The following is a 19,997-nucleotide window of genomic DNA, read 5'->3' on the forward strand; positions in this document are numbered from 1 at the left end:
CTGGTTCGGTCATTTCCCCAGCACAGCCCTGCTCCCGGCCACCCGGTGCGAGCACTCTGTGCAGCACCAGCAGAGCTCCAGGTGTGGGAGAGCCCTTCCTGTGGGGGTCCAAAGTGCCCCGTGGGGCCTGGCCAGGGGAAGAGGGGCTCAGGAGCAGCACCTGCAGCAGTGAGGGCAAACCCAGCCCTGCAGTGCAGTCAGAGCACCTTGGAGGGGTCGGGGCAGTGACCGCCAGCACCACCCCCAGCCCAGCTGCCTCCCTGGCCCTCCTTGTTTTTATAGCAGGACAGAATCCTTTTTTAGTTTGAAACTGAGAATCTGTCCCTGCTTTTACATTTCAGAATGACTTACATCATCTGCACCTGAATTCTGCAGTAAGAATTCAGAAAACAAACGGCCCTCCCGAGGCCATGGGTGTCTGTGAGCACGGGCACGTTTGATACAGGAGAAGAACAAACTCTCCATGAAACTGCACCCAGAAGCCAAAAAATATGAATGTTTTGGCAAAATGGGAGATATGAAACTATTTATGATGGATGCTGTTGAAATTGAGTGAAACAGCAGCTCTTAATCACAAACAGCATTGTGACAACAGCAATAGCCGTGCACCTCCCGGCCCTGCCTTGTGCCGTGCAGGGATCTAAGGCAACGCAGTCCTTATTTAAAGAGTTTTCAGCCCTGGCTGTTACCTGTGTTAACGATTCCTGCCAACAGTCCCTGGTGCACAGTGGTGCAGGAGGCACCCAGGGAGCTCTGCGATGAGGTGCAGAGGCTGCTGGGCTGGGACCTACCCTGATGTGCAAAGCTCTCCCAAGGACAGCAAAGACCTTCATGGTCTGAACAGAGGGAAATAGTCCTTCTGCATTACGTGGGTTGGAAATTCCTCAGATAACAATGCTCATAGAGTAAATCCAAACCATTACAATGAATAGGAAGAGATGATTGCAGCAAGGTGGTTATTGCTCGTCTGCGGTCGAACATGGAACCGTGGATGGATGAACAAAACGTGAGCACCAGAGGAGCATTAAGTGCTCAGGATACACCAAGCAGCAGTCAAACCAAAAGCTATGTAAATATCTGCCTGAGGAAACCCACCAGTGCGAACTGGAGCAGACTGAAGGCTGCTCTCTTTTGCATCCTTAGGAACAGAAGGTGTTGTGCACATGGATACCAATACCCGCAACACCAAGCGCTCACATCGTGCTTTACCTCTACCTGCTGATACGGAGCAGGAATCACATGTTCCCATGGGGCTGCTTGCTACAGATGTCAGGAAACTGTAGGGAGCATTAGAAGGCATCAAAAAGGCAAACTTGTGCAGCCAACAAGCACCATGCTGCAATCCAAGCTGTGACTTTGGGCTGAATGTCTGCAACAAATGCCCAAGTTGGTCCGACCCCACTGCAGCCCAGCCCGCTGCTGCCAATGCCAACGCCAGGATGCAGCCAACCTCCGCCAGCCAATGCCAACAGCCAATTGTGCAGACAGCAGCACGGGCTGGGAAGGAAACCTGGCAGATGTACCAACACCAGCGTCACTTTTCAAGCAGTTTGTGTTGGAAACTGAAACAGGCATCACTTCTACCCTGAGCTCAAGTTACTCAACCGCAGTTATACCTCTTTAAAAACACCTGTATCCCACTCAGAGTCAGTAACCACAGCTCCTACACCAACAGCCAGACCCCAGGAAGGCCCCTACTGTGGGCTGCACTGGGCTGCAAACTCTGCCTGAAACGTGGCAGCAGATGCAGATACATATGAAATGAAATGTCTCTTGCTCAATGAAGGAAACACCTGCTGGCCCCAGGAGCACCTGGAGCAGAGGTGAGAACTGGGTCGGAGGTTCTGGATGGCTCAATTGGCAATGAAGCCTGAAGCTACAAAGTGAGCCAAGGGCAGACATATCGACAGCGTTATATTCATAAATACCAAACTCGAGTACTTAGAATGCAAACTCTGACAGGAGGTTAATAAATCACAAGCTGCTCTGGCTGATTAATGCCACCATGACATTACTGTGTACCTGGAGTTCCCAGGCCTGCAGGTGAAGGGAGACCTTCAGTCTCTGCTCTGAATTCAGGCACAGGAATGCAGCCTCATGGTGCAGCCCCCCCTCAGGACCTCACACTGCCCAGGCCAGGTCTCCGTGCACAAATAAAGTTCAGAAACAGCCCCAGGGACCCTCATAGGAGGAGCGGGTTCAGCTGCACCTTCTGCCAGCACTGCCAGGCACAGGGTGACTGCTTTAAAGGGTCCACGCGTGCATCTCTCTCGCAATAAATGGCGCACACAGCCTTAGGTGTTCACATCTGACTCGGGAGGCCTGTGGTAATCCACCTAGGTGGGCAGAAACATTCACTGAGAGGGAACTGCTGCTGCTGCAGAAGCTGCCACTGTGCTGCAAATAGTGCAAAGGAGGCAGCTCTGCGGCTCCGTCCCAGCAGGGCAGCAGCTCTGGGCACTGCTGCGGGATCGCTGTGCTCACAGTGTGTCTGCACCCCCCGCTGTGCAGCACCCCCTGGACACACAGCCCTGCCGGCCCCCACTGCTGTCCGCATCCCAGCCCCCAGACAAACGCACCGCGCCGGCCGCTCACCCGCAGCGAGGTGATCATGGAGGGGTCTCGGAGGCGGCCGTCCTCATCCTTCAGGTTGTAGCCCTCCGGCCTCTTGTCGCGCTCACTGACCTTCCATAGCTTCACAGTTTTATCTGCGAGAGAACAGAGTCACGCCTGGCTGCTGCTACGAGCCCGCTCTCCTTCAGGGTGGATCTCTGTGCCACGTTACTTCGAGAGCGAGAACGGAAAGAAGCAGCGCAACGTGGGAATGTGTTACAAAGCATCGCTTTACAACTCACTGCAATATGACACACTGTCCTAAACACAGAGGTAAGATCCCTGTTAATCAAAAAACTATTAAAAAACTCTATTAACAGATCGTCGTGCTCTATAATTAATCTTCATTGCATTCCAGTAATTCTCCCCCAGATGAGTTTAGTAAATCTTTGAATTTTATTACGATGATCAATAGAGTCAATTCTGTAACACAAAGTTAGTTGGTTACGGGAGATAATTAGAACCCTCCTTGTCCCCTGAAGTAATTAAGTCACATCCATCCTAAGGTCCCATTCATCCCAAGTAATATTCCTGAATCCTCATGATATTTATCTGAGCATAGCACAGAACTGCTGAGCTGAGCACAGCTGCACGTTGAAACACAGCAGCCGTGGCTTAAAAAAAAACAAAACAGCAACAAAAACTTCACCCAGAAAGCTCTCAAAAAGTTCCCAACAAGAGCCATCAGCAGAACAAAGCGCACAGAGGAGCCTCTCCCTGCCTGCAGCCACACGCACCGTTGGTGGACAGCAGGAAATAGGCGGCGTTCTGCTGCGGGAGCCATCGGATCTTATTGATCTTCTCCTCGATCTCCAAACTCTTCAGGTAATCGAACTCCGGCTCGTGGCTCTGGAAAGTGCTGTACACATTGTACTCACCCCTGCGATGGGGCTGGTTCTTGCTCTGTGGAGGAGGACAGAGAGGATGTAAGACACGGAGAGAACATTTCCCACTGACTCCTTCGCCCCAAGGTTCACTGCACACCTGTCCCAGCGCTGCCCTGGGGCTGGGAGCTGAGCTCTGCACTGAGCCTGCAATGAGCCCACAGCTCTGCACTGAGCCTGCAGCCCTGCGCTGCCAGCACAGCTCCCAGGGGACAGGTCGGGGCCCTGGCACAGAGCCCTGTGGCACAGACTGCACTGGGAGCAGCGCCACAAGAATGGGAATCATGCTGCTGGGAAAGGTGACAATGTCTGAGAACCATCAATGCCCAGAGAGGCACCCGTCTACCAGGCTGCGTTTCTCCAAATGCCACGGAGCTGTGCAGCACGGGGCTCTGAGTGGGGCTGGGGGAGTCCAGCGGATCTGTGCTGCACGTCACTTCCTGCACACTCAGATGTTGGTCCCTTGGAGCAGACGGCTGTGTCAAACAGGAGGTGGACGGAACGCATCCCAGGTGGTGTCAGGGAGGTGGAAGTTTAAGAAAAGTGGGAAAATAATGAAAAAGAGAGAAATATGCAATGGAATAGTAACAGAAAGGCCAACAAAGCGTCTGTATGTAACCTCATACCGATCAGTTTCCCCCAGCATACACAGAAATACTGTGCAGATTTGACGCTGGGAGAAGCGCAACCCATTGATGCCCCAGAGCACTGCTGGTGGCCCCATGCAGTGCAGAACCCCCGAGGAGTTCTGCTCCCAGCCAGGCCGCTCTGCTCCGAGCTGAGGGCACAGTGCCCCAATCTGGGCCCGGGGGTGGATGGCAGCCAGCTGTGCCCGTGCTGGGCTACGGGGAGCTGCAGCAGGGCTGGAGGTGTGTGGGAATGCAAAGCAGCATTTTAGGGCATTCTACAGCGTCACTCCTGGTCTTGTTGCTAATTGCCTCTTTCCAATTCTCAGTCTGCTAGGAGAGAACTGAGGTTAAGAGTGAAAGGCACAGATTAGGAAACAACAGGACGCTGCTTTACAAGGATAAAATGGCATTTTGTACCTACCTCCTGCTCACGCTGAAATATGACAACCCGACCCCCCTTGTCCCCTGTTGCCAGCAATTCTCCGGTGTGGTTGAATTCTACTGTAGAGATAATGTCAGCTGAAAGGAAGAAGACAAAGACAATTTAAGTAACTGCAGAGTGGCTTCACAGGCATCTAAATGCACCATTCCCACGCAGCTCAGGCAGCGCCTTCTCTCCCCTGTGACATTTCCATACATCTCAGCTTTTCTATTGTACGTAATGACAGTTGCAGCATTTTGGAGCGCTGCTCCGTGTCCCACAGCCTCGGGGCGCAGGGATGCTCCCACCACGGCAGGGGACAGGCGGGGATCTGCGGCACGTAAAGACTTTAATCTGCCGCGCTTACCCTTGAGGCAAAGCAGGAGAGCTGCTAATGATTGGATTTATTGGGGCTATTTTTAAAAGAATGTCAGAGGTTAATTCCATGACAATTACTGCCCGACTGCTGTCACCAGCTGCCTCGAGCGCAGCAAACAGAGCAGGGGACAGGGAAGGGTGGATGCAGACTCAGAGCCCCAGTGCTTGGTGCGAGATTGATTTTGCAATGAAAGGCATTCAGCTATTGCAACGCCAGCCCACTCCTGCAGCGAGGGCTGGCAGAATCAGTCTCTGCTCCCTCTGATATCCCATACCTACGGGGCAGCGCAGCCACAGCTGTAATTCCCGTGCCTGCATTAGGTCACAGACCCCGTGTGCTGGCAGCAGTGTGCCCAGGGCACAAGTACTGTGAGCACCAGAACGGCCCCTCCTGCTCACTGGCTGCCATGGGGCAGTGGAAGGAATACCTGAAACACAGTCTGGATCACCCCTTCTGCCTCCGTCATTTGCATCCCTCTGGAACACCCACTAAGAGGCCACTACAGCAGATTGGCCAGAGCCTCCTCCAGAGCACACAGCTCAGCACAGAGCAAACCCTGCCATCACCATTAGTAACGCACAGTCACTATTTCTGCCAAGCAGGAAGCCAAGTTCCTCCTGGCTTTATGCCCCGAAGTCCTTTCAATGTCTGTGCTTTCCTAAATGGAACCAGTGACGGCTTTGCCCCATTTCCACTGCTCCCGAGATGGTGGATCTCCTCTGTGCATCAGCCCCAGCTGTAACCACAGCCCTCAGCTGTCAGCTGCAGCTCCAGAGTAACCGCAGTCACTGCGACCTTCATAAACTCACTGGAGTGAGCGACAGCTTTGGGTGCTCACTCACTTCCTGCATCCATTCAGCCTGGTGATGTGCGCAGAGCCCCCACAGCTGCCAAGCTGGGAGAATCCAGATGGCAGCAGGCAGCTGAGTGATGAACTCCACGCTGCTGCCATTAACATGCGCTCCTCTTCCCCACATTACCTCATCTCTCCAGCATTAAGCATATTTGTAATGACACGTGAACGCATTCCAAAGTTTGTTGTAATTCATTTACAACGTTTGGTGGCTGTGAACAGCCTCGGAAGCCCATTTCCCTGCAGATGGAGACAGAACTGCAAAGACAAACCCCAGCAACCAGTGGTGAACGAACGGGACCAGGAGTGCAATGGGGGCTGAGGCACTGCCTGGGAACGCTGCTCAGCAAAGCACTTTGTCCTCTGCATGGAGCCCTTCTGCATCAGCCTGCACGTGTGGGCAGCAGAATCTGTCGGGAAGGTTTTAACCATCTGTTACTAACATTAATAGAAGCACTGAAAAGCAAAGCAGAAGCGCCAGCCTGGTTCAGAGCCAGGCTAAGTGCAGCGGTGCTGGCTGTATCGCTGAGCACTGATAACACCTGTTCGGAATTTCAGTCTTTTGGGGGTTCATTTCAAGCTACCAAATGGATCCTGAGCTCCTTCACACACCTGTTATTTTCTGCTTGACTGGATTTGAATTATTGCGTAAACATCAGTCCCATTTTGCAACTGATGCAAAAAGATGGGGATGAGAAGCCTTCCTGGCTGTCTTCTTCCCCATGGAGTTATGGAAAAAAAGCAAAAGATGGGAGTGAGAGCCCATGTGTGGGTGGCACAGCCTGCAGCCCCCCGTGACCCTGCACTCACTGCACCCACTGGGTTCAGGCAGAGCCCCAGCTGCATGGGCTGACAGCACCACTGCCCACAAGCGTTACTGAGGGTGCACAGAGCCTTCCTCACACTTTTAGCCCAGGCTGCCCCAACCCAGCAGCCAACCCAGCAGGATGTGGCTCTGATGCTGCTGTTAACAACCAGCACTGGAAGCGCTCTGCCCCTGCACCCACCCCATGCTGTAACCTCGGATCTGCTGGGCTGAAGGAGACACAGAGGGAAAGCTTTCATAGTAACCGTGCTGCACGGGCCTCCAAAATGAAATCAGCAGCACTTTGGTGAGCAAAATATCCACGGGCACAGTGCCCCTCCATCCGAGCCCCTCGCTCAGTGGCTGCCTCCTGCAGGCCAGGACAGCTGTTGGTACCCTCAGCCCTGAAAAATCAATCCAAAAGACATCTCCCTACATCCCCAGCACAGATACGTATCACAGCTAAAACGAAACACACTCAAATACTGACAGACTTTGTGTATGGAACCAGATGGGGTTCAGCAGCGCCAGGTTAAGCCCTATACAAGCCCAGGTTTTCATTGTTAACGTTTTCCAGTTGCCAGTGCAGTGGACTCAACAGCTCAGGCAACATTTGCAACCCCAATGCTGCTTTCCAGCAACGTTTAGGCAACATTTTCTTACTCTTAGGCTACTTTCTAGCACAGTATACGCAACAGCTCCTAATTCTAAGGCTACATTCCAACCACACACTGCCGCTAAACGCCTTGTTTACTGGTAGGGCAGCAGCCACGGCTCTGAGCAGCACAGCTCCACCCGCAGTGCTGAGGGCAGGGAGCAGCGCTGGGTATGGAGCACAGGGCAGGAAAAGGCCCGGCTCCAGCAGTGCACGACGCAGCGCAGGTGACCTCCAATGGGGTGAACATCCCCACGGCCCCTCTGCCGACTCCACGTCAGCAGAAATGGCACCTGGGGAGCACGGGGGCAGGGCTGAGCAGACACTGCTGCAGCAGCACAGAGCTGCGCCTCACACCAGGAGGCATTTTTCCTTCTAAAACCCTTTCCATCACCAGCTCCGGTTTTAGGTCACTCCATTTGCCAGTGCTCTGCAGTAACTTTCCGTGCTGCACTGAGACATCCTCCGGACGGCGGCCGCTCGCAGACCCAACCCGCGGCCTCTTCGCTCCTCAGCAGAGCGCCGTGATCCAGGGACACGAGCGGCTCTCGCCCCAGCGCACACAGCGTCCCGGACAAACCACCTGAAGCTGCCCAGAGGTGCAAAGGGCGGCTGAAACTCTCGGCTCCTCCCCGCCTCCTCCCCCGGCGGTGGGACCTCACCGCGGTCCCGCGGGCCGGGCTGGGCTCTGCCGCAACACCCTCAGGCTGCAACAGCAGGCGGGCAGCAGCCGGGAAAGCATCCCCATGGGGAGAAGGACGGAGCTTAGAAAAGATCACAGCGCAGCAGCCGAGCAGCACTGGGTCCTCCTGGAAGATGTCCCACGTCGAAGCTGCAGCCCCAGCACAGCGCACTGCGGGCTGCTGCCCGCCGGTCCCACCCCGTGCTCACAGCAGACCGGCAATTATTCATTAAAATTCCTGTGTGTGTGCATTGAAATGATCAATAATTGAAGTCCATTTCTCCTAAGGTTCCTATAGTAGTTTTGTGACAGTAAGAAGGAAAAATGCTTTTTTTTTTTTTTTTTGCTTTTTTTTTTTTTTTTCCTGTTTCTATTTCCTTCATTGCCTCCTACATGCTCAGTGCCCCGAATGTGGAGAATTTAAAGAAAACTGTTTCCATGGAGACCCTCCCCTCCGAGCAGCATCAGCCCGCAGCTCTCCCTTCTGTGAGCATTAATGTTCCTTCACGCTTTCATGCTAAAAATATCGAGGGCTGGATTTGATTTTCACCGTAGTGATGCAGTTTCATCAGAAAAATAGAAAATTTATAATACACACGCCCTGATATGCACACGTGCTGCTGAATGGCAAGGTGCCCCTTCCCCTCTCCTATTGTGGGAGGAAGGTACATTCCCCAGCAAAGGGACAACGAGTGGTTGTTAAACATGGATGAGAAAGCCAGGGGCTGCCCTTGGTGCCCAGGGCCCATGCATCCCATCCGTGCTACCAGACACCCCAAGAACCCCATACTGGGACAGCCCGCATCCCCACCTCACTCTGAACACCTCCTCCTGAAGTCTTTCTGTTCCAAGGAGCAGAACTGTGTCTCCAAAGGTGCAATGGGGCAGCTCTGCACATCATGCATGCAGTGCCCGCTGGCACAGCAGCACGGATGCAGTGGGTTGCAGCACTGCACGGCTGTCCCAGCACAGCAAACCAGGGCAAGATTAAAAGCCCAGGAAATCTGCAAGGTAGGAACACCAGCTCAGCAGAAGTACTTTTACTGGATGACCAAATCTCTGCAGTACCTCATTACAAACGCATCCTTGATGTGCTCCCAACACTCGCAGCCTGTCCCACAGCTGCAGCAGGGCAGGCAGTGCTGGTGGGGATGTGCAGCTCCATTGCTCGGACCCCATCAGCTCCAAACAAAGTCAGCACACGATGGTATTTTCCCTCTGCAGCCTGGCAGCCACACAGCTCTCCTGCGCTCTGCTTCTCTCCATCGGCATGGCAGGACTATGGCACACACACATATTTTCGTAAACCTTTTTTCTCTGTGAACTGAAGAGAAAACGCTTTGGAGGCAGCAAGAGCATTATTGTAAGCATCATTATGATAAATTGGCTACAGTGGAAGATTGTGAATAGCAGAGCTTATGTCTGAGATCCACAGATGAGTCAGGCACACGGCTGCAGTCAGTTGTTTCCAATCTAGCCAGGCCCAGAGCTGACATCTCCACGTCACCACACACAGTTACCCTGCAGCTCCACACCTTGCACAGCTCTTCTGCTCCACGTGGCCATTGCAGATCCCGCACGTCCCTGTGTCCTGGTGCTGCTCAGCCCCAGGCAGTGCAAGGCAGCCAGCAGCACCCCTGTGTCCTCCACGCCACGTGGGGGGCAGATGTGCCCACCCCACATCCCACTGCTGACACCACAGGCCGGCACTGGGAGAACCCCTCACACACCACTCCAACTATAACTGAGGCGTCCTCACATAACATGACCCCAGATTATCCCTTTCCAAAAGTGAGACAAACAGGTGCTCCTACTGGGACAAAGCGGAGTTTGAGGGGAACTCAGGGCCCAGGGGGGCACTGACACCCTGTGTTCTGTTGTTGGTAAGAATCACTTGGCCAGTGGCACCACACACAAAGCCTTCAAGCCTGCGAATGGTGGTACATTGGGAAGCACCATAAATAAGAGCAAACCAGGCTGCCAAATGAAGAAGGATTTAGATCATTCAAATCCCACGCTATAAGATGTCAAATCCAGTTTAACACTGATAAGTGTGGGATAGAAGCTCACCGTCAGCACATCTCCCACCCCAGGGCAGACCCCCAGCACTGCGGGGACAGAGCAGGACCTACAGAAGGGACAGGAATGCTGCAGGTCCTGCTCCTGCAGGAACACATCCACCTTTCACCACTATGGGACACAGAGAGGCAATGAAAAACTGAACGGTGCAGGGAGAGCAGCACAGAACTCGGCCATATGCTGACGCAGAGCCAGAGCATCAACTCTGCACCCGACTGCTCCATGGCACAGCACAACCCTGGAGCTCAGAAAGGGCTTTGAGGGCGCAGCCCCTGGGATTCCTCTGGATAAAGCAGTGTGGATATGGGCCTCTACTCCCAGGGAGGATTCTCAGCCCTGAGCCCCATGGAAGCCTGTGGGTCTTGTCTCAGTCAGGAAGTCGTGAGGCTCACTGCTTTCACTGCTTAAAAGAGATTTCTTCAGTTATCCTTTTCATCTGCCTCTCAACACGAAGGGAGACTGTGGGGTTTTCCCATTACCTGCAATTCACCCAATGTCAGCAATGACAACTTCGTGCCACACATCAGAACTTTAAATACACATTTGGAGTTTTGAAGTAGAGTTGCAAAAGCACCAGTGCAAAGGCTTGCACACTGCACAGCTTTTTAACAGGAGCTCCGTCCTTCTTTCTGTTTCATAAGTTTGTATTTACAAAAGCAAATAAATTGACCCACTCAAAAACCCACTCAAAACAAAAGCGCTCAGCCCCAAGCACATGTAGGCAAACGGTGCCTTCCCTCCACAGCTGTGACTGGCTGACAAATGGAGAACATTTCTGGGAGCAGAGCCTCTGCGACCCACATGTGACAAGGACTTTGCATACGGAAACTGTGGCATAGTCCTGGCCAGTTCATGGCTTTGAGGCTGCATAGATCCCACTCACCTCTCCCAGTGATGGAACTGGGAAAGGCTCCCATGAGACAAAACAGGGCTGCAGGTGGCTGAGAGCAGCACGGGGTGAGCAGGACACGTCCTGCCTCCAGCACAGCCTGAGAGTTGCAGAGATGGGCTCTTCCCAGGACCCGAATCTCACTGCAATTCCTCTGCAGCTTTCTTCCCTGCCTGTGGAAAATGTCAAGAAGAAACCAAACAAGAGGGGCACCAAGGCCGCTTGGCTACAAAAAAGATGGACTTAAAAGGAACTCTTAGGACACACGGTGGGCATGCAGGGATGTGCTCCTCCACCCTACATGAACACAGCAAGGTTTGGCCGTGGGTCACTGGGGTTGGGCTGGGCAATCTGTCCTCCTGCAAAGTGCGGTGCCACGTGGTGAGGGCATGGAAGGGAGTGGGACAGCAGAGGTTCAGTGTGGATCTAATGACATGCAAAATCACATGTGATTGATCTGCATTGATTTTTCCCCACTGAGGGGAATGATAGGCTGGCAAACAGAAATCAATTCCACTGCATTAAGCCCAGTAAGAGTCTCGTACCATCGGCATAATGCCCCAAAACATTATTACACACCAACAAAGGGTAACACCACACAGTGCCCATCCGAGCCCTCGGTCTGCACCTCTGCAGGACTGCATCTCCAGCTCCTCCCCACAGCATGGCTTGGCTCAGGAGGGCTGGGCAGGGTGCAGCGCTCAGCAAGATGGGGACATTTCCCAACAGCACCGTGCAATGCTGCTGAGATAGCAGCAGCTGCGAATCTTTCCCAAAATGGAATAAATCTCCTAGATTTAAACGCTAAAAATACCATCACATTCAAAATTTCTCTGCCCTTGTTACAGTGCAGAATAATTCAGTGCTGCCGACCCAAACTGGAGACATTTCCATCTGGCAGCTCCTCCAGAGCAGCTCTGCAGCTTCCCCCACCACAGTGCCTGTTTCAAAGTGCTTACATGAAAGAACGCGGATTTATTTCTCTCCCACTGTCCTCCCAAGGCTTAATGCTCTGTAACCGCTCGACACGGGCGCTCAGAAGGAGCCGGTCTCAGGGAAGCGCTGAGCACCGCGGTGCCCAACTCACAGCTCACAGGGAGCCCTCACTGCCCACCTCAGCACAGGCTGCACAGCTTCCTGACACACGCAGCCCTCCGGGCTCCTCTGCTGCACCGCACGCCTTGGCCAGCTGCAGAGCTCACAGTGCCCCTCTTTGCTGGGAGGCTGGGAACGCTGGCCAAAAACCCTTCAGAGTATTCAGAGAAAATCTATGTCTGTCCGCAAAAGGGTGATCCTAAAATAAATCAGATGTAGAAAGCACCTAAGCATTCATCAAGTCCTCTGTCCTTCTCACTTTAACACCTCTAAAAGCTCCAAGGAATCCCAAGAACCATCTAAGCCTCACGGACAGCCCCATCTCCGTGGGATTGGGGCATCAAACCCTGGGGCTCCTCTGGTTCGTGGCACACAGCAGGCAGCAGCCAAGGAAGTGATCTGGTTTCTAAACACCTCCTGAAAGCCCATCGGTCCCAGCGACACCACACTGCTGCAGTCTGAGCAGCTGGTACACCAACTCCTAGATATTACCAGTCCTTTATAGATAGAACATCTTTTCCCTCGGCAGAAATACAAAGATTTCTTTTCTAGCAAAGACTATGTTGTGCTGCCGGCTACAGCAACCAGCTCTGTCATCGTTACACACGTATTCTCCAGACAGTGCCTTGCAGGACAAGGAAACCCCGACACACGCAGAGCTCCGTCAGATTGCCATCGCAGCAGAAGGCTGGCTGTGCTGACAGCGGCACCGGTGCTCTGCCAAGCGCTCAGCATGCCACGCGTTCTGCCTTTCTGGTCATCTCGCCGAAGCCATCTGTCAGCTTATCAGTAAAACCTATTGATTTTTTAAAAACTGTAATTAGAAGTACCCAAATGTCAGCTAAGTGAGTAAAATTTGGAAGCTGCGAGCTTTCCTCTTGTAGCCAGCAGCTGTTTTCAGCTTATGGCTGAAATTTGTCACATTTTGCATTGATGTCTTTCTGTTCTTCTACCATTACTCCCGTTTGATGCACAAGGAACAAGCAGTCAGGGTGAATGCTGAGAGCACAACATGCAGCGACTCGCACAGACTTCCTCCTGCCGGGGGTTCAGGCAGGGCACTGATGTTGGCTGTGACAGGGAGGTAAGGAACGGCAAATGCTGCTCGGCCGCAAGGATGCAGGGACCCATGGGGAATGGGAAATCCAGCACGGAGTGTGCCTGATGGGAGGCAAACAGCAGCCCAGAGTGGCTGAGCCACCCCAGCATCCCTCTGCTCCGGAGGAATAGAGTGGAAACCACAGACCGGAGAGCGCTGCGTTGGAAAGAACACACCTAATATCCCAGTTCTGTGCTTAGGAGAAAGTAAACACACTGAAGCCACGCACAGACAGTCGTTGGCATTTGTTGCTCGGATTAGAATTTAATCAGCTAAAGATGGCTTAATCCAACATCTGGAGCAGTTCCGAGGCAGAGGCACCAAGGAAGGGTTTTTCTCTGCTGGGCTCCAGCAGCACTGCAGCCCCTGCCAGGCTGCCCCAGGGCCCAGCAGTGCCTCTGGGGGACACAGCCCTTCTGGGAGCAATGGGCACGGCTGGGGAAGCCCAGCAGCCCCAACTGGGTCAGCCCCCAGCACTCGGGTTAAAGCTCCACTTCTGGCTCCTTTAGTGCTTCTTTCCATAGAAGATGAGCACTGTGCCACCACTTTCAGTCTGCCCTGAAGGAGAGCGTTTCAGGACAGTTTCCATGCAGTGTTTTAATTAAACTTTCCTCATCTTGGCGTTAAGTTCATAAAATGATGTTCTGAGTCTCTAAAATGAATTGCTTAGAAGTAATTTGTGAAGCAGCTGAAGACAGATTATAACTATAAACGAATTCATCTTCAGAATTTGGCATTTCTGCTCACATTGGTTCGCAGTGTGTGCTGTGTTACTGTACGTAGGGATGCTCAGCACCCCCTGCTGTAAGCACACAGGTCCCCACTGCAGGCACCGGCCCCACCAAGGCTGTCCAACATCAGCACGAAGCTGCAGCAGCTCACCCAGCTCTGCACACACTGAGCAGAGCCCAGGGCAGTGCTGCAGGTGTGCTGCTAGTAAATAACAGAGAGCCAAAAGCAAACAGCACCAAACAAACCAAACAACACCAAACCCCACTTGTTCTATGAACTGTAAGTATCACAGAATCAAAGAACCACAGGGTTGGAAAGGACCTCAAGGATGATGAATCTCCAACCCCCTGCCACATGCAGGGCCACCAACCTCCATATATAAAACCAGCCCGGGCTGCCCAGGGCCCCATCCAACCTGGCCTTGAACACCTCCAGGGGTGGACAGGGATCCACAGCCTCTCTGGGCAGCTGCTGGAGCAGCACCTCACCACTCTCTCTGTAAAGAATTTTTCCCTGACATCCAACCTGCATCTCCCCTCCCTCAACTTAAAACCATTTCCCCTCATCCTGCAGTTATCAACCTTTTCAAAGAGTTGATTACTCTCCTCTTTATAGGCTCCCTTTAGGTATTGAAATGCTGCAATGAGGTCACCCCGCAGCCTTCTTTTCTGCAGGCTGAACAAGCCCAGCTCCCTCAGCCTGACCTCATAACACACGACAAATATATATTTTTTAAACCAATCAGGAGTTTCTGTTTCAACAAACACACGCCTGCCTGTACTGCTTTTCTCCCAGCTCAGGTAAGAATCTGGTACACAGCTGAAATACCATCTCAAGTTTGCCCAGAAGAAGATACAACCTTGCTTACTTCCCTGCACAATAAATCACTCTGTATCTGAAATGGAGAGACCACGGCCAGGCTATTTCTGGGACCTGTTGTGTTGTGGTAATAGGAATTCCTCTTTACTATTAGAGAACTAATATCTTCAAGCTTAATGATGCCAACTGTCAGCATCCCTGCCAGGCTGCTCATCGTCATCGGAAAGAAACGCACACAGCAGAACTTGGAGAAGCCCTCTGGTAGCACACAGAAAGGGGCACCTGCTGGCTGCTCCCTGCCAAAGCCTTGCCGTTACCACTAAAGCAGTCTGCTCTCTTTATCGTGAGCTGAGCGTGCAAACAGCTACAGTTTAAGAGCTGACGGAAAAAACGCCCTCCAGAGCAGCCCATGGGGTTCAGCCGAGCACCTTCCTGCTGGGACGTGTGGGCTCCACGGAAGGGCAGAGGCAGAGCAGAGCCCTGAGCACAGCCGCAGCAGAGCTGCCCCACAGCCCTCCAGGGACGCCCACCAGTCTGTGGGGCAGCCCGGAGCACTGCTGCTGCAATGCCCTTCCAGCCACCAAACTCACTCCCTGCCCCCTCTGCTTTTCATATTTAATTAATCATCACTCCATGGATTTTGTCCTCCTGGAAGGAAATTTCCATTTGGCTTTCATTCTAGTCTATCTTTAGTGGCAACAGGCAGGCAAACAAACCTCACTTGTTATTAGGGAATAAACTACAGGACGTAAGAAGCTTCCAAATGGAAGTACGGACGTTCATTAGATCAAATGAAAACCCTCTCTCAGTCAGATGGGATTTAATTAAGTTGATTCTGACAGGGAATTAAGGATCTTTGCTGGGAGCTCTGTTCCTGGTGGTGGGGGCTGTACCACCGACAGGCGATGCCCTGCCAAGACCCCCCCAGACGGCCAGCCATCCCCCCAGCACTGGTGGGGCACCCGTGTCCCGCAGACCCCGCTGACACTGGGGACAGCGGTGTGGATTGCACAAACTGTGCTGAGAAATTGCTACCACTGCAATGGAAGCCTGGGGATCACCAAATTCAGAACAGAAAACGCACTGAGGATTGCGAGCACGTGTTTGGGCTTCTTTCAGAAGGGGAAAAAGTGAAAATGCAAATTAACCTCAGCTGTTGGAAGAACACCCTGCAGAAATGAGACTCAGAATGGGTCACAAATCAAAAAATAATAATAAAAAAAAGCCACAATGCTCTGGGGACATTAAGCTATTACACAGAGTTGTTATTTGGCTGATTTTCACACTTCATTAGCATATGCATAATTTAACAAGGGAACGTGCTGAGGGCTGGCAAGACATAAGAGCCACTTTCTCAGAACATGAACTGTAAATTGGGGCTGCCGCAGTTTGAATTTTTTTTAATCACGGCAGAAAAGCGGCAGACACCAATTCCAGGCCCTGGGCAGAAGGGACCGATGTTCAGGAACTGAGGACCAAAGGACAGACAGACAGATTGACTGACAGCTCGCCCTGCAGCAAGGCTGGGATGGAGCGCAGCACATCCAGCTTTAGATGGCTCTGAGCTGCTTAGAAGCACTTTAAATAGAAATAGATAAATGTAGGTGAAAATTACACAGCGAATCCATGCCTTTCTACCACAAGAAGTGTCTGCGTTCTGCCACTTAATGAGGAAATCAGCATCACGGGCCGTGCCAAGGGAACAGCCTGTGTCAGTGGGTCTGGCTACTCCAATGCACAGCTCCTATTTTTTGCAACAGCAAAAAAGCACTAGGAATAATTTCCCAGCCTGTAATTGTGGGAAGAAGGAACTAATTCTTTTCACGACAACGTTTTCATCCAAACTTCTTAAATTAAAAGCAGAATTTCTCATCAGAATTTCCTCCCAGGCTGCCCAGCTTCCCATCTCAGCCCACCCCTGAATCGTGCCCAGCTCTGCAGGCTCTGCCACACAGCACAGCGATGTCAGCCCTGTGCACACACTGCTGTCCCGCTGCAGCCCAGCCCTGCACCAGCACAAACCATCACTCTCGTGCCCCTGGAGCTGCGGCCACTGCACCGAGCACTGACTGCACCGCAGGCAGCGCAGCATTACCTCCACTGCTTAATTGCTGCAGTAATTAATGAATTTTCTTTGGCCTGCCAGTCCCTGGGAGGGAGCATTGCTGCCATAATCACAGGAAGAGAGAAAATCTGAATCACTGGGAGCTTCCCTAAAAACAGGGAAGCTTTTTGGAAAGCTGGAGCTCACCCTGCTGCTGCTGCCCTGCACCCCCACCCCACAGCCCCATCTCTTTGGGTGGGAGCAGAGAGACCCCGGCATGGGAATGGAGGCGTTGCCCTGTGGGGCACCGTGGATGGAAGGCTGCTCCCACAGCCTCGGGCACCACCAGAGCTTCCTGGGAGCTCTGCCTGGGAGATGGGGGCAGGAAACAAAAGGTCCACCTGTACCCAAGGCTGCTGCAGTGGGATGGAAGGGGAAACACCAGGGCCAGCCACAGCACACGGGGCTCGAGGCCACCACCAGCCCTGCCCACAAAGCAGGGCCACCCACAGCTCCTGGGGTGCTGCACTGAGCTGAGGGCACAGCAAGCTGACAAGGGCCATCCGAAGGCAGAGATAAGCCTCTGTGGGGAAACACCCAAACGCATTGCTCCTTTTCCTCCTCAGACTGTGGCAGCAACGTTCCCAACAACCATTCCAGGTCTAATTTCTCCAAATTTTAGCAGATGTTCTGTTCAGGAAACTGCAAGAGGATTTAAGATTTAAATAATGCCATGAGACCTGGGAGATGTTTCTTTACATGACTAACTGACCGCAGCCATTTGTTTTACAACAAGGATGTCAATGATCTGTGCACACAGATTGATTCAGACCCTGCCTACTGTAGTGGCTGACGTCAGCCTGGCGCACATCACTGGCATCTGAACTCTGACTGCAGGGCTGCGAGCCATGAAAGAAGTCCCCATGGCTCTCAAAGATGGGCTGTAAGCTGGGGCAGAGCCAGTCAGCAGGGAACCCCAGATCACACCGAGAGGAACCTGACAATTAGGAAAGCAAATTTCACAAGCAAAGCAGGTTTGGTGAAGCCCCACTTTCAGGGCATCCCCAGCACTCCAACTGCTGGCGCTATTTTTGCACGCTTCATCCGATGTTTCTGAATTTTTTAATGCAATATTTGCTGCAAAGACAGCAGGATGACCTCTCCACTACCCCGCAGCTCCACTGCCTGCACGGCCCATCCAGCACCGCAGGGCTCAGCCCTCAGCCCCACAGCAGCTCCAGCTGCTAACGAGCAAACAGGAGCCCAGGGGATGAGCACCTCCTGGGCAGAACGCAAGGCAAAAGCTGACTGCTTTAGCAAAGAGTCTACACATAAGTAGTATTTTCCCAGTGCTGTACAGTAAATAAATTGGGGGGAAGAAAATAATATCCTTGTCATATCCTAAAGCTCCCTGACATTATTTACAGCTGAAATACTGCTGTACTGAGATGCTGAGCGATAACTGGCACATGAAGCTCACACTAACTAGAAGTGGATGTGACAAATACATCTTAACAGCTGACGCAATACCTGCCATCATCCAGGTAACCGCGCTGGCTGTAAGCGCTGCATTTCGATTGGCCCAACTGGCAGGAAGGGCAAATGTTAACAGATCCTTGAAAGGTTACCTTTACTCTGACTTTTAATGAAGGTACAAGAAACTTTGTGACTGTGGAAGAATTGTTGGAGTTTCCCCATTGGAAGAAAAGACTTTAACTCTGGGACGGCACTTCATGCTGTTTTGTTTTGCTGCACATAAATAATCACCAGTGAGATCGCAGTACTTTGAAGTTGAACTTAGGAGTACAAGGAAAGCTACAGTGAGGGTAATAAATTATGCAGAACTGTTTATGCTGGGAATGGCAATGCTTCAAGATGATGCAAATAGGCACTTTCTGAACCTCTTCTAAAAACCCCGAGAAACCTTGGGACCAAACCATATGGCTCAAATCAGCCACCTGTAGCAAGCTTAATGCCTCAGCCAGTCAGCAAGGATTTGGGCAATTAGGTTATTAATGTGTTTATGCAAACACAGAGAAAAAGAGTTGGGGAAAGTCTCCTTGATTTCTCTCTACCAAACCTATTGAGCAGCACGGAGTCAAGAAAACATCAGTCCAAAATGAATTTAAAGGAGGCTGAGCAGCCGACGCTGTACCCACACACAGCAGCAGGCGACGCCCAGGAAAGGAGCACCAACAAAACACGCTCAGCTGCCAGCCCTCATCTCCTGCTCCGCACACAGCCACAGAGCTCCCGTCCCCAGCAACCCCTCAGCCTGGGCTGTGCCCACAGCACTTCGGGTCGGTCTGCGATCAGCTGAGAGCGCGTCCACGTTCACACAGTGCCCTGAAGGGGAGCACATAACTGCCCTGCGTGTCCTCAGGAGGGGAAGGCAGCTCCGTCAGACGGAGATGGAGCTGCGTTTTACTAGGGGTCAATGGGAACAGGCAAAACGATCCCTCGTGTCCTTGAAAGCCTACCAAATCTGTGGAGGAAATCTGCTGTATCGGTTACAGTTTATTGTTATATATCCTTGGCTCAGGAGCAGGAATATTTAATTACACTAATTGCTTCTGGTTGGGAAAGGGAACCTTTACGCTTGGACAAAGCTGCCTATAAACCACTGTGTTTCTGCCGGTTCGGGCTGCGGGTCAGGTTTTACATGTTCTGAGAAGATTAACTTTACTCCTAGTGAAGAATTTAATTACAGGAAGTGATTAGCCAAGTGCTCCCAGTCAATACAACTGCAGCACGAACTCCTAAGGAGTGTGTTTTCTATTACGTGGGTAGCCAAAGAATGGCAAAGCTGTAGCAGTGCCATTTGGGTTTAAGGATACCAGCGAGCCCTGGGTCTCCAAAGGAAAATTACAACATGCTGACTCAAGCAACATTCAGCAGGGCTGGAGAGGGGGAAACCAATAAAAAGGCAGCAGGAGACCAAAACTCCATTTTAAAATACAGAAATAACACCATTTTATAGGCTTCTTGTTTTCTAATTGCAGTGCTGCAAAAATCAATGGCTTTTGGAAAGTAGAAGAAACGCACACAGTGAACTGCTTGGAAACCCCACTAAGCCATAAACCAACGCTTAAGGTAAATATCAATATTGTTTTCCCCTTTTGTTATTGTTGTTGTTATTGTTGAAGGGAGATGGGACAAAGAATTGACCTGCTTTATCATTTCTCACTCCTGGTTAGGAAATATAATAGCACGTATCTCATGAGGGAGAAAACTCCATAATTAAGCAGACCGAACACAGCAGTGTCATTTGGAGGCTGGAAGGCTAACAGCACACCAAAAGACAACTCCAAGTCTAACC

The 19,997-nt window shown here is 52.0% G+C and overlaps 1 protein-coding gene across 1 annotated transcript in view; it reads right to left on the reverse strand.

Annotated features, from left to right (window-relative positions):
• Positions 1-19,997, reverse strand: part of PPP2R2B (protein phosphatase 2 regulatory subunit Bbeta) — a 43,531-nt gene that overhangs the window by 9,058 nt on the left and 14,476 nt on the right. The window contains 3 exon segments of the mRNA XM_085237062.1: positions 2,596-2,708; positions 3,351-3,516; positions 4,548-4,645. Of these exon segments, the coding sequence (XP_085093188.1) occupies positions 2,596-2,708; positions 3,351-3,516; positions 4,548-4,645 (377 nt within the window).

Source organism: Meleagris gallopavo, chromosome 15 (assembly GCF_905368555.1).
Source record: "Meleagris gallopavo chromosome 15, MGAL_WU_HG_1.1, whole genome shotgun sequence".
Lineage (NCBI taxonomy): Eukaryota > Metazoa > Chordata > Aves > Galliformes > Phasianidae > Meleagris > Meleagris gallopavo.